This window comes from Prionailurus bengalensis, chromosome B4 (genome assembly GCF_016509475.1).
Source record: "Prionailurus bengalensis isolate Pbe53 chromosome B4, Fcat_Pben_1.1_paternal_pri, whole genome shotgun sequence".
NCBI lineage: Eukaryota > Metazoa > Chordata > Mammalia > Carnivora > Felidae > Prionailurus > Prionailurus bengalensis.
In genome coordinates, this window is record NC_057358.1 from 102,552,109 (window position 1) to 102,568,094 (window position 15,986).

The 15,986-nt window shown below is 36.1% G+C and overlaps 1 protein-coding gene across 4 annotated transcripts in view; it reads left to right on the forward strand.

Annotated features, from left to right (window-relative positions):
* Positions 1–15,986, forward strand: part of SYT1 (synaptotagmin 1) — a 557,388-nt gene that overhangs the window by 401,276 nt on the left and 140,126 nt on the right. For all 4 annotated transcript variants that reach the window (XM_043561579.1, XM_043561578.1, XM_043561580.1 and 1 more), the window contains 2 exons: positions 1,434–1,601; positions 4,790–4,957. In XM_043561579.1, the coding sequence (XP_043417514.1) occupies positions 1,434–1,601; positions 4,790–4,957 (336 nt within the window). The remainder of the gene's footprint in view (positions 1–1,433; positions 1,602–4,789; positions 4,958–15,986) is intronic.

Consider the following 15,986-nt stretch of genomic DNA (forward strand, 5'->3'; position numbering starts at 1 on the left):
CTCTGTGCTGCCAATGCAGAGCCTGCTTGAGATTCCATTTCCCTCTTTCTCTGTTCCTCCCTGGCTCACTCGCTCTCTAAATAAATAAACATCAAAATTTTTTTACAAAGTGAGGAGGAAATAGAATCTTGCTTATTCACATTGCTACCTAAAGGCAAATTCCAAATACCAACTTGGCAAACCAAGAGACAAACCATTTGCTTTACTCATCATGTCTTTATAACCTGATGTCTATTTTAGCTGTTCTTTGACCATCTGTTTATGTTTTGCATATGTACAATCCAGCACTCTTATTGCTACTGTTGTATGATGCTGTCACAAATATATTGAGCACTAAAACGGAAACAACAATCATCCAGAGTATGGGTCCCAGATAAAAACTGAGCCAACTAGCCAAAGTGTCCTTACCAACACAGTGGGTCAATTTTACGGAAAATGAATGTGACTTTTTTTTTTTTTAAAGGAAGTGAATTGGCTAAAAAGTCAGACTCAAATTTTCAGGCCTGATGTGTAAAGCCATAATGTAATTGCATTTATGGACAAGGGTCTATTTTTGTTTTCCATGTGGGTCTAAACCAGTCTGTTGATACAAAATGTCTGATGACAACACCTCTAGGATCATCCGCTCACACCTTTTATTCTCTTTGCAAAAACATGAACAATGCCAGCTACACTCCCATTCATAGTAATACAAGAATTTATCACTGAAAAAAAGACATGGAGAAATCTCTGCATTTGAAAAAAAAATCAGAAACTTGGTCACTTAAAACATTAAAAATCATATCTGTAATCTTGCTTTCATTTATGTGAAGCTGAGATTATATTCTTTGACTCCATGTCCTATATTTAAACAGAATAAATGATTTTACTGTAAGTTAAAATAAAAAGTAGGCAGCATACATATAAAGGTCAAATATGATAGAAACTTGCACGTCTTATTTTTATCTCAAAATGCTACCCAATTTCTAAGAAATTTCTACTGCGCTGGTCTGAAGCTTTGAGTTTAGTATAAAAATTTCCTACTTCATAATTACAGACTTGTTATTGTTTAACAATTTATTTCCATTTACAAATCATGCCCTGGAAAAAAAAATAATAATGCACAAGGGCTTTTAGCAACTGGAAAGTTATTTGATTGCAACCCTTTTGCAAATATGAATTCCATATTTAACTGTAATCAGCAACCTTTTAAAAGCCTCTTTTGTGTTTGAAACCAGGCTTCCCAGAGCCTGCATCTGTCATAATTGGGTTTCTGAAGTCTATATGGCTTGCTTCATTTGCCTTCTGGGTTTAGATTCATAAGAGAAATAAATAAAAGTTTATTAAAAGCAAAGAGGAAGAGGGAGAGAGATCACAATATGCAATATCGTGAGCAATCTTTTCTAAAATGTCCACCAATGTTTGTGTTTGCTTTATTCTGTCTCTCTTTCCAGCTGCTGGTAGGGATTATCCAGGCTGCTGAGCTGCCTGCCTTAGACATGGGAGGCACGTCTGACCCCTATGTTAAAGTGTTTCTGCTGCCCGATAAAAAGAAGAAATTTGAGACAAAAGTCCACCGAAAGACCCTTAATCCTGTCTTCAACGAGCAATTTACTTTCAAGGTACTTTTTTTTGTACTTACTAATAACTTTTCCTCTGTGGTTTTAAGACCCATCTCATCCTGACACATACGTAGAAATGCACATAACCACTTATTCAGAGGTTCAAGGATGAGTCTATTCAGAATATTTAAAATTCTTATCTTCGTTCCAGTGAGGATTCTGCACTGTGTTTAGATTTGGTTAAAGTAGGATTCAGCTTGGCCATCTCAGAACAGAATACAGACTGGAGTATAATGGGGATGTCAATCACATCCAAAAAAGGAAAATCAACATCAAGTGAGCCAATAGACTTGAACATTTCCCCCTCTCTTGAATAAAGACAAAAGAGCACTGAAATTGTTATTTTCCTAAGTCTCTAAGTTCCCAAAATTAAGTTACAATCACAGAATAAAGTAAGCTGTGTTCCACTGTTTAAATGATACAAATAGGTTTTACCCTCATTGCAGAATTCTGTGTGTACAGGGGCAATCTAAGCACTTAAAGGCCATTCTGAACCTATCACTAACAAGAATACAAACCTATTGTTTTTCTGCATTTCTAGCATTTTCCTTTAACTCTAGGCTCTTCCCTAGCGCTCTGAATCTTGCTGAGACACCTCAGTTGACAATAATAAAGAGAGATTCTGGCCATAAAATAACTGACAGGAAAACGTACCCTGCGGGCCTCAGGCATCTCTACACATACAGCTCTGTAGCTCATGTCTTAAAGTCACGCATAAAAGCACTTCTTTGGTAACTATCTTTAATATGTGAAAAAATTGTAAAATGCATTACTTAAAATAATACATTTCTGAAAAATGAAAGGTCTGTGAGTTTGCCAGCAGGTAGATTCAACATCACTCATCTATCAGCCAGCCTTAGCGATAGCATGTGCCTCATGCAAGCAAATACTATGGTGCGAAATAAAATGGATGCAACTAAGGGCAGGAGTCATTTTCTCGAGCCTGGTTTCCAGTTTTGTAAGAGAGCAATGTCTTTGTATTCACTCTGAAATTTCAGATTTTGTGACAAAAATCTCCAAAGTATTGTCAGTAATCTTATCCAAAACCTACACTTTTTTATACCCAGATAGTTCATTTAGAGTAGTAATAAAAAGATTCTGGAACTACTCAGCCTATGAATAACATCACTATGGTCAATATACCACAAAGCATAGAATGAAGATAAAACTAATAAAATATTGCAAATGGTAATGACAATCATTCTGTTTGGCTATGTATTAATTTTCATTTAGGTCAGGAGTTACTGACCACAATTTAAGATTTCTTAAATTATTTGAAATACTATGGTGTCTGAGTTATCTGTGTATTATTTCAAAAAAATGTATTTCTAAAATTTTATTAGTAATTTCTGTGGCTTCAAAAGGTTTAATTACTGAAATTTTTTAACTGCCTATAAAATTTCATCAGGTTCTATTTTATTTCAAGAATGCTGACAAAGCCATAAATCAATCCAAAGTGTGATATATTTTGATACACTTAGAACTATGCTGTTGTTTCCAGAGAACTGGTTAATTTCTCCAGGAGACATTGTAGATTATGCATCTTGAAATGCCAACAGGCAAGATGATGGAAGAACCGAAGCATAATAGTTTAAAGAGAATAGGCTTTAAAACTGAGTTCAAATCCACTTCACATGAACGTGACATGCCCTGACCTAAATGCTTCTTTTCGTCCAAACTCCCACCTGAAGGAGTTACTAATCATTCAAATAATAAGTATGTAAGTGCCGACTGTACCTAACATGTATTCATTCAGCCTTCCACTGCTCTGTGAAGTAGGTCTTAGTATTAACACTATTTGATAGGCGAAATGTGTGAGGTGTATTTGCTTGCTCCAGGCCCTTCAGCCGGAAAGTGGGAAAACCCAGGCCTGGGCCTGTCTGACCCCAAGCCTAGGTTTTTTTTTTTTATGTTATTTCAGTAGAATCACAAAAAAATCCAGAGTAATTTCAGAAATAAGACGAAATATTTACCCCTACTCTAAAATTCATTTCTTCCTTTGAAATTCAGCTGTTTTGCAGGGTTTTTTGTTTTCTTCTAAAATGGAAAAGGCATGGTTCCTCCATTTTAGTCAAAGTATTTTAATCAGATGCTAAATAGATGACAAATAAGTGAGAAAAAAAACCAAACTTTTGATAAACTAAAATTTCCTATACATATATGGTCAAATACACTTCCTTCTCCTTCCCTTAATATGCAAAGCTCATTGAGAAATGTTTGATGGAGCTCAGACAACCATTTGTACTGACAAAAATTGATCAAACCTTCAATACAAGTCCAAACAATTTCTTAATTAGGCATTTCTACCCAGTTACTGAAGTGTAGCTTCCTTAGAATGCACTACTTCCCCTGAATATTAACAATGTCACCAGTAAAAATCCCAGCCCACAGCATCTGTCCCAAATATATCTGAACAGCTGGAGAACCCATCAGCTCTTGGCCTTTTGCCACCATTCATCCTAACAAGTGTCATACCTAAGAATGAACCTCAAGATCTTTATAATGCATCTCTGATATTCAGAACATTAATTTTCTAGTCAGTTCTTGTCTATCTGTAAATTGTTTTAGGGAGCGAGGCAACTTGTGAATTTCATTTAAATCCTTTCTGACTCCTAGCATATCTTTTACATAAATCACTGCTCCAGTAAATTGTAGCATCCAAATGGCTTGAAAGACTTAGTGGGACTTTGGAAGCAAGTTTTCCACCCTAAGTTATACTCTTACAATATAAATGATCATAACAATAACACAATATCCTACAAGTAAAACCTACATGGTCAAGTGCAATACATCTTAGTTTATTCTTGTATTAAACAAATTCCCACCGGAAGGAGGTACTAATCATTCAAACGATACATATTTAAGTGCCTACTATGTGCCAACACTGCTAAATCTTAAAGTGTTTATAGCATGACTAATAGTCTCAATCAATATCAATAATACTAATTATTAGTCAATCAATAATACTAATAGCTTTTAGAACTTTAGGATAAAGCGATAACTGACTATGGTAAGTCCCTCATTTCTCCCAGTTTAAGCCTCAAGCAGTGATTCAAATGAATTCATTTTTAAAAGGCACCATTATCTCCCTGTTTTGCTTATCCAACATATATATTACAATTAAACACTATAAAAAGTAACATTTTAAATTTGTGACCAGATTTTTATCCTCATCTCTTTTTATTAAGGTGCCGTACTCAGAACTGGGTGGCAAAACCTTGGTGATGGCTGTATATGATTTCGATCGTTTCTCCAAGCATGACATCATTGGGGAATTTAAAGTCCCCATGAACACAGTGGATTTCGGTCACATAACTGAGGAGTGGCGTGACCTGCAAAGTGCGGAGAAGGAAGAGGTAAGGGAAACATTAGCATTTCTAATCAGACAAGCTGTGCTCGCCAGTTGCTGTTCACATAATAACCTATTGAGAGATGCTCTCTACAAAGGATAACGTGGGCCTCCAGCTGCTGACAGCTGGTAAAATAGGTTTAAGGGATTGCATAACCTCATTACAAAGTATACTGGTCTTCTGGGTCTCATTTGAAAGAAACGAGAAAGATTGATGCACCATGTCTATAGATAATTCCCTGGACAGACAAACATACTCACTATCTGTTTCTGAAAAGCTCACAAAATGCCAGACACGTACATATCTACTTTTTTAAAAGGACAGTGAAAAATCATCGCATTCTTTGTATTTTTCAGCAATAATTTTGCATTTTCTACATAGGTTATGTAGCTATTGAACAGAAATAAAATAGCACTTTTCCCTTGATTATTTCTGCATATGACAGACCGTTCATTGTTTCTTCTACAGATATCAGAGTATGATGGGTGGAACATCAAATATAATTCACAAAGGCTGATATTAAATCCATTTTTTAAATAAGTCACATTATTATAGTACTCTTCACATTGTTTTTTCCCCAGTTTTAATAGTTCAGCACAGGACTTTTCTGTGATTTAAAAGGAAAGTTCAATATCTTTAGTGCATTTAAACTACATAATAATCAATTCTATTTGATTATGCTATGCCTGCCTGGCACTGGCGTTTTTCTGTGCAAATGTCTCAACAGGCCAATATCACAAAGGCAAACAACTCTAGCTTCTCTGAATTCCTAAGGCAGCTCAATTTCTAGCTATTTTTTGGATCCTGACAATCCCTTGGGTTTATAATCACTCAGGGGATTGCCAACAGCCTCCATCATTCAGGATCCCTAGGATTCTGTAAGGCGTGATCACTTTGGGGCCACCCAGGAGATCAAAAAGAGTGGCCCAAGTCTTCAACACATTCAATCAAGCCTATCACCTGGGAATCCTCACAGCCTATGGTTTTCTCTGACCAGTGAAACTTAGTGAGGTTTTAGAACAGATTTGTTGATTGCTGTTTTGAAATTGAATCTTACTAGTGCTCTAAATTTGTCTGTAAAAAAGGAATAAAAATTATCCGAGTTAAGCTCTCCTTTCCTTTTGGAAAGAATATACATAACTTAACCAAATGCGTTAGTCAAACTTAGACTCTTGGATACTGAAACAGATTTAGCCCCACCGTGGATACTCAAAACCCATCCGAGGATAATATTGAGTTTTTACATTTTGTTACTTTTGTAAGTAGTTCTTCTTTATGAGTGAATATCAATGTTAAATCCAACATCTGTCTGAAAATAATATGATCATGTTTCTAAATTTTTAACAAAGTAATGAGCTGTTTCATTGAATTTTTATGTTTTATTGAAATGTTTTCCTTTGTAAATTCCTTGCAACTGGGGTGCAAAGTGGGACCATGACAAATATTTATTAACTGAAAGGTTTTTATTAGTTGACTGGTTAATCGTTAGCTTGTTAGTTGAGTATCAAAATATGACCCACTCATGCTTCACAATGGCTACCTGCCCAGAGTGTATGGTTCATACTTCTCACCTTCATCTGGTAACTATAAAGTGGTATGGGATTCATACCTCACTGGGTTTCTGAAAAGTTTTCAAGTATTTGTGCCTGAGTTAAGAAAATGTAAGCCATCAAGCACTTTTTCCTTTCTCAAAAACTCTTTGAATGTGGGCAGAGTTTGAATGTCGACAGTAAGCTGATAGGTTTGACTCTGGAATGTAAGAGTAGATAGACTGTCCAAAAAGAATCACATTTTTTTTCTTCTCACCCCCTTACTTGCCCTCTCCTATCTCTGTCTTCTATTTCTTTCTTCTTCTTCCAGGTCTTCTCTCCCTATCTCAAACCTTTGTAGCCCAACTCATTCAAAAATACTGTTTGAGTATTTACCGTAAATTGCTACATTTCTGGGACTGTGTAGGTACTCAAGAAAGTAAAAAGGGTAGACACTGCTTCTGCTTTCATTGCATACAGTGCAGTCTAATTCTCCTTCTTCACACCAATCTTTGCCTGGCTTACTGTCACTGAGACTGGTTTCTGGAAAAAGTCCCGTCTTTAAGATCAAACACTCCTGGGTTTCATTTCCGACAAGTCCATTCACTAGCTCAGAGAACTTGGTCACATCACTTAAGCTCTCTAAAATTCAGGGTTTTTTTCTTCTTTAGAAAGTGGTTTAACATTATCTACCCTTTGTCTTACAGACTGACTAGGATAGAGTGTAAAATACCTAATACAGAGCCTGGTATGTGGTAAATGTTCAATAAGCAAGAGATCTCCCATTCTCTCTTCTTGGCCAATCTTGTTTGGGTTCTCTTTCACTTCATGCTTTTACCTCCCTCTTTGTTCTAGCCTTTTCCCTATATCCAAATCCACTTCTCTCTTCTTTTCCTCACCACCATTCTATTTACTGAATGTCCCTGGAGTTTTTAATGGGAAATAACTCTATAACTACCTTCTTAAACTCTAGAGCCATTCCTCTTGGATACCTACTTGGGAATAGTAATTTTCAGTTTTCAGTTGAGTGGCTCTTTCCTTTCATCATGATATAAGCAGCCTCATAAAACAGGTGTCTAGTTTACAACCTATCTCTGGATGACTAGAACCAGGTATAAACTGTCTCATAATAAATGAAGATCCAATTACATTTTTCATCTGAAGAATTACTTATTCTCACTGATATAGGCTCTAGTTTTTCATGCTACTGTCCATTAACTGCAGGAAATTATAGTTGTGTAAATAAATTGAAGTCTCAGATTGACTTTGCTTCTCACAATTTTAAAGATATTGTTTTTCCATTTTACATGAACAATTCCGTTCATGATTTTTATTTCCTTTTCATCTAACAGTGTAATATTTAATGTCATAAGGAATGAAAGACATAAAGGAAAGTGGAAAAAAGGAATTCAAGATATAGCTTTGGAATCTAGAAACTGAAATCATGGTCGTCTGTTCACTTGGTTGACACTTGGATTTAAATAGGTTAAATCCCACCCACTTAGATCCAACCCTGTGATTTCGATCAAATGGGGTAGGGCGTTGTCACCCAAAAGTTGAATAATATAAAAGTCATAAGATGATGAAGCAATTATGTAAGTTAAAAATTATGTTATTTTAGTGATCAACTAAATCTGCAAGCAGTTTAGAAGGAAGAAAGGGAAGAAGCCTTATCTGAAAGTTACTAAGCGCATGTTGAAAACGTAAGGTGTGTGAAAGAGATAAGCTATGGCAGGAAGAGCCCTAACAAGTGCAGAGCTCCCACTGTTAGATTCTAGCCCCTGAAGAAACATCTCTGGATGACTTTCCATTCCAACTTGTTAACTTTCTCTGACACAATCATAGCCACCTCCTAACAGAGGAAGATGGAATTTGACTTTACAGGCTACTAGACTTTTGTGTTCCTTTTGTTTCTTTAAATCAGAAATGTATATCCTCTGAGTTGAGAGATGGTAACATATAAAACTTTTCCTTATTTTCCCTTTTTGATATAGGGCCTCAAAAATCAGCTTTTGGCAAAAGGTTTTCAATTACCCATTTGCAAAATGTTTCTAATATGTATAACCCCAGGCTATGTTTTCAAGATAGTCTTTTCTTTTAACTTACTTATTTTGAGGGGGAGGGGAGAGAGAGAGGGGGGAGAGAGGGGGGGGAGAGGGGGAGGAGAGACAAAGGAGGAGGGGGGAGAGAGAGGGGGGAGGGGGGGAGAGGGGAGGGGGGAAGAGGGAGAGAGAGGGAGAGACAGCGCACAGGCGGGAGAGGGGCAGAGAGAGAGAAGGAGAGAGAAAGTCCCGGGCAGGCTTCGTGCTGTCAGTGCAGAGCCCAACTCAGGGCTCCATTTCACTAACCATGAGATCGTGACCTGAACCAAAATCAAGAGTTGGACACTTAACTGACTGAGCCACCCAGGTGCCCTGAGATTGTCTTATTTTTAATTATTCAATAAAATATTTATGCCAGCCACAAGTCAAACCTGAAACTAACCTTCATACTTTTAGAATAGTCCATTAATTTTATACATCTGCTTAATTACTTCAAATGTTAAAATCAATGGCTAGAATTCCATTTTTTTTAAATTTTATGATTTTATAAATTGTCTCAGTGCTGCACCCTAGCATCAGGTACATCTTTAAATCACTTAGACCTTTTTTATTTTAGCATTTTGTTCTAATTTTTTAATGTATTTTAATCCCCATGGCTTCCACTACTACTTTTTATCTCTAAAGACAGCATATACTATATAAGAAATATATACTACCAGAAAACAACTAAATCTTTTTTTGACTTTTGAGTAAGTCTGTCTTATGACTTTACCAGTACTGTTTTTGTCTCCATTAGAGAATAAGTCTATCATTTCTGCTTTGTGTAGAATTTGTTAACGAGTGATTTTTAAATGAGATTCTGTAATCCAGTGCAAATGGAGAAAAAATTGATTGCTGAATTAAAGCAAGTCGGGACATAATTTAATTAGTACCCAAGCAGAAAGGAAGAGAAACTACTTTAGTGCCTTAAAAGAAAATCAATTTTGCAACAAAATTTCACATTTTTAAGCCTAATTAGGAAAACATTTACTTCACAGAAAAGCATTTGGAGAATACATATTCATTCAAATGGCAAAAGTTTTTCAGCCTCCACTGGTCAATTACTTGATACGTCTTTGGAATGGGTTAAAGTCATTACTCCTTAGGACATCTTTGATGTCCAAAGATCATAAAAGAACTGATGCTTTTTCTAAGTATACTTAGCAGTCAGATGGTAACTCATGCCCTCCGAGAATCTCTGCGCAACAAATCAATGCCCCAAATGGAAATCCTCACAAAAGGTTAACTGGTGGTATTTTAAAAACAGATGCCAATAAGAACCCTTCCTGTCGTTCACAATCTCTCACATTAGAGAAATCCAACAAAGACACTTATATCGATCCCCACATTCCAGGAAGTTCCACTTATTTCTATTTGTTTACTTGTTCATTGTCTGTCTTCCCCGGCTAGACTGTAAGCTTCAAGTGCAGCAGTAGCCATATTTATTGTTCCCCCCCATGAAACCAAGTTTAATCACAGGAGGCAAGCACACAGGTGTGCAAAAAAAATTTTTTTAATATTTTTGATTGAAGAAATGGGGCAAGGTGTGTATTAAACTGTGGGGGGTTTCAAAATTCCCCCTTTAAAGTCTATGTTAATAATTGTAATTGTGTTATTTTATAAATGAGGTCTTAGGTATTCTCAAAATCTATCAACAAAACATCCTCGTATTAAATGATTAAAATGGTTTAATATCTTTTGGGGTATTTTGGTCTGTTGCTTTGAAAAAAAGGAAGTATAGATGCTTATCAAATCCACTGTTATTACTGTTTGTTAATGGACATGAAAATGGTGATAGTTGTTTTTGTTGTTGTTAAAGCTTATTCAGTTATCTCATTCTTCTCTGTAACTTTTGCTTTTCAATTTTTTATTTAAATTCTTAGTGAACATACAGTGTAATATTGTCTTCAGGAATAGAATTGGTCTTTCTCTGATTAACTTATTTCCCTTAGCATAATACTTTCTAGCTCTATCCGCACTGTTGCAAATGACAAGATTTTATTCTTGTTGGTGGCTGAATAATATTCTATTATATGTATGTACATACACTACATCTTCTTTAGCCGTTCATCAGTCAGTAGTCATTTGGGCTCTTTCCATAGTTTGGCTATTGTTGATAATGCTGCTATAAACATGGGGGTGCATGTACCCCTTTGAATCTGTATTTTTGTATCCTTTGGGTAAATACCTAGCAGCACAATTGCTGGATCATAGGGTAGTTCCATTTTTAGTTTTTGAGAAACCTCCTTACTGCTCTCCAGAACAGCTGCACCAGTTTGCATTCCCACCAACAGTGCAAGTGGGTTCGCCTTTCTCCACATCTTCGCCAACACCTGTTGTTTCTTGTGCTGTTAATTTTAGCTATTCTGACAGGTGTGAGATGATATCACAGTTTTGATTTCTTTTTTCCTGATGAGTAATGTTAGCATTTTTTCATGTGTCTTTCTCTGTAACCTTCTCACCTGGTTTCCATGACACACAGAGAGCTTGCAGTTTAGCTTAGTCTAACTTTATCTAGTTAGGATTTAGTTCAAGCTGTAAGGTAAGTCTCTGTTTGCAACATGGAAATTTACCCAGAAGGAGGTGGAAAAGAATCAGCTTCAAGGAGAATTCCAAGAATATGAACAAATACCTATGTTTATCATAGAGTATTTATTGCTAGTCAGGTCTATAAGTAATAGATATGATAGAGTGGTACTTAGTTGTCTTATAATACATTAAGACCATGATACAATTTAGTGCAGTTAGTATATATATGTTCATTTTATGGGACTTGGAACATAATAATTCCATCTAAACTAGTACAGAAATAGAGTTGCCTTTGATTTTTGATATGTTTTTGGGTGTAGCTATGGTTTACTTGATTTTCAATCTTTGGTCAGAATTCCCATCACCAATTATAACTGCATTGTTATGCAGTGTAAGTATTGCCTGTTTCATGATGTGGGTTCTAAGAACATCATAGGAAAAAAGCAAACAAATAACTTGAAATATCCCTCTAGTGTGTAGGGTATAATTTGGCTGCCTTTCTAGTTAAAAAGACTTTTCATGCGCAAATGGATGAAACCAAATTCTCACTTCACTGAGTTCCTAAATGAAAATTTAATATCATTTTACTTTCATTGTAAATTCTCTAGAAAACTAAATTTAGAGTCTAAAGAATTAAATTAGGGGAGAGAGACTCTGGTTATTTTCACAATACCCTTTCATGACCTTCCATTGTCACATACTTTAACCTACTGAGTTACCCCTCTCCTTCACAGCTCTAACCACCCAGAGGCCCGTGTTCCCAGCCAAAATTCACCTTCATTAACACGTACTTTAACTTCTCTTCTGAAGCGATAAACACAAATAATAAAAGCTTTCTTTTACTGAGTGTCTGCTGAGTGCCAACAAAAATAATTTTCACAACACTCCTCAGCATTGGCATTATTAGGAGTGAGAAACCTGAAGGCCAGGAAAGTCTAATTTGTCAAAGTTCATACAACGAAGGCCAGAGCTAAAATTCAAACACAGGTCTGAAAACCACACTCTATTTAACCATGCCATCTTCGTTAAACAATCTTTCCCAGTCTTTTCAGCCTCAAAATGGAGATTAAAACAATTTAAATGCAAAAATCAAAAAACAACAAAAAAAAAAACCCAATTGATGCAAACTAGTTTTTCTCAACTTTAGCTTATTTTTTTCAAAATCTTAACATTTGATCAGTTTGCTTTGACAACTTGCAACTGGTTAAAGTCTGCATATATATTTTCCCTCTCAAATATCATAATACATTACAAATATATGTAACATACCAAAAAAAACAACTATGGCATTTTGTTTCTTCTTAATATTTCATAAATAGTCAGCATGAATTCCTACCCAAGATAGAAAGCCCTAAAATGCCAAGGTACTCATTAACACAAACATGTTGTTATTCACTCATGAGTACTGATGAATTTAATGAAGGCAGAGGGATTTTGCTTTCCATTAAAAAAAACTTCTTCATTAAATAGAATATAAATTCCCATCCATTCATTTAAAATATACTGAATATCTGTGAAATTAGTATATAAAAGTATATCATAAAGTATTTAAAACAGAAAATTAAGACTCACACATGGAAAGTGGCAATAATAGCAACAGAAATTTACAGTGCAAAATAACAAAAGCTTCAGGAAGAACCAAGTAAGAAGTAGAAATTTCAAATGTACCAAATGTTTTATTAAAGCAAGAAGAAAAGGCATAGAGAGGGAGGCTCCACTGAAGACTTGAAAAAAGTGAACCATCTTTCAAGAGAATTTGAAAAGACAGAAAGAAACAGAAGGCCTTCAAGAAATTAAAAGATCAGCAAGGGGCACCTGAATGGCTCAGTCAGTTAAGCATCCAACTCTTGATTTCGGTTCAGGTCATGAGTTCATGGTTGGGATTGATCCCCATGTTGGACTCTGGGTTGACAGCACAGAGCTTGCTGCGGATCCTCTCTCTCCCTCTCTCTCTCTCATGCACATGCATGCATATGCACACCCACGCTCTCTCAAAATAAATAAACTGTAAATTTTAAATAATTGTGAAAGAGATAAGCAAGAGCAAGTTTGCAGAGCTGAGACTGCCAATAACAAGCTTAGCTAAGAGTGGAGGGAGGGCTTAAACAGATACCCTGATATTGAATAAATAAGACTGAATGAAGTATTTTAGTGACAGTTTGTCTCTTAAATATCAGACTGATGAATTGAGACTCAGGACACTAAGTGAAGCTTGTTAGAAATTGTTCTTCCCTAGGACAAGTGTTGGAACATGAAAGCCAGATCCACATCTGTGCCAAATACTCTACTAACTGCTTTTCTCACATGAGCTCTTGTAATTCTTGGGGCAGTCCTATGGGATAACTCTTCATATCCCTATTTCACATATTATAAAATATGATTGGCCCAGTTTCACCCAGAAAATAAGCAAAAGAGCCAAGATTTAGACCCAGATCTGCCTGAATCACAAACCCATTTTCTGTCTACTCTGCCATATTGCCACTCAGCTAACTAAAGCTCCACGAGCACAGGGATACTATATCTCCTTTACCTTCTCATCTACAGGGCCTTCCACTTTGCCTAGAATCTCCAAAGTGCTTGAGTGACTATTAAATATTTTCAAGTGAATTGAACAAATTAGAATGAAATGAGAATTTTCTGTATCAAACATACATTATGAGTTTTACTACCTTCAAGGAAGTCATGTTTGAAGGTACTCCATTATCCCTGTGTACTGCTTATATGGCACACCCAAAATATTTTGAATTCTATTTCCTCTCTCCATAAGTTTCAGCGTACAATGCATTCTTTCCTCCTCAACAGTGGCTTCTTGTCTTCACAAGTTCAATTTTATTGAAATTGCCATAATCTATTTAGAGTATGATCAAATGGAGTAAAATACTTTTACTTACTGTGCTAATTAATATAATAGGGTCTATGTTCTTGCAAGACTTATTTTTTTAATGTTTATTTTGAGACAGAGAGCAAGTCAGGTGGGACAGAGAGGTGGGTGGGGCAGAAGATCTGAAACAGGCTCTGTGCTAACAGCAGAGAGCCCAATGTGGACTTGAACCCACAACCATGAGATCATGACCTGAGCTGAAGTCCATCCAGGCACCCCTGTTCTTTTAAGATTTATATTCTGACTCTGAACGAAATGTTATCAGTGTTAGCCTCATTGTATGGTCTCTCAAATGGACCACTGTGGGAAACAAATATTGGGGAACAAAGTTCTAACACATCTAATACTAAGGAATCTAACTGTTTTAATAGAAAATGATGTAGGGGGTAGTTTTTCTCTTAACTCAAAGAATATAAGTTTCCAGCTGAATTTTGAATAAAACAGAGCAAAGTGGGTTGGAAGCACAGGTTTTTGAATATAGATTGGGAGAGCAGCAAATGAGGAGTGGGGGTTGAAATGGGAATAAACAGAAAACAAAAAGATGAGAAAAATGACATAGATAAGAGCAGTCTTGCCTACATCAAGTTTATTATTCAAATAGTGAAGAGAGTTTTGAGTGGGAAGCCATGTGATCAATTCAGGGGAAGGTCTTGTTCTGTTGCGTCCTCTGTCTTCCACACATTTGGATCTCTTACAATGTAATCCTTTCTGGGGAGTTCATCATATGTTTCGGAACACTTTTTTTTTTTATTATCTTGTTTGTGAATTCTTCAATGTTTTTACCTTCTGTCTTACTCCTACCTCACTTTGAGCAGGCCAAGTGTTTTTATTGTGAAAGCTTTAATCCATTACAATCTGTTACTCTGCAATTAGATGAAATGTCAGCAATTGAGTACTATGTGTACTATGGAATAAAGGAGAAGAATGAGAACTTGCTGAAAAACAAAAACTTAAATAAATAAGAGATGAAAGAGAAGGAGCATGCACATACACACACACACTTGTTCCTAGAGATTTTTATGAATTTTATGAGTAAGAGTCTTTAAATTATTCTAATTTCATTCATTTATTCTTTTATTTACTCAACATGTATTTATTAAGTCCCTTTTATGAGCAGGGACTGTTCTAGTTTTTACGAATACAATGGTGAAGAAGACAGGCCCATTCAGCTTAGTCAGTTATAATTTAGTGGTGAAACAGCCCCGTCAGGGGAGATTAAAGCTCTGGTTCTGGACTCAACCTATGTGGACCCAACCATGACTCCACTTACGACGGGTATGTCCTTGGGCTTATTGCTTAACCCTTCTGTAAAATGGGATATTACCCACCTGCATGAGTTATGATACATTCTAAAGGAGATACTTCACATGAAATAGAACAATTCTTGGCACCTAATAAACCCTCAGTAAATGTTATTCGTATTATTGGGAACATGGATCGGTGCCCTTATCTCCTCACCAGCAGAAAAAGCATCACTCTGACCAGTAGACCTAGATCCTTCATTCTGTAAAGAGACATGGACAGACCACAGGTTGAGAAGGCATTGTCATGCATGGTTTTGATAAAAAGGAGGAGGACTGAGCTTAAACCACATGTATGAGAGACTGTGGGGCATGAAAAGAAGTCACAAATGACAACACAGGGTGAGGCTCACCATGAAAGAGGGGAAGGTGATACTAACACGATGTGGCCCCAGTGACTATGTACTTCTCTATGCTCTGACACCACAAAAAAGAATTCAAAGTTCAGGCTATCCTACAAGCCAAAAAATCTGACAATAAGTAGTGCTTGCATGGATGTAGAGAATTGAAACCCTCCAACATTTAGAGTGACAAAGTGAAATGGGGTTGCTACTTTGGAAAACAGTTCAACAGTTTCCCAAAATGTTAAATGGATAATTATCATATGACCTAATAATTCAACTCCTAGGTATATACTCAAGAAAAATAGAGACACATGTACACACACAAACACACACACAGATACACACATGTGTAAATATACACACAAACTGT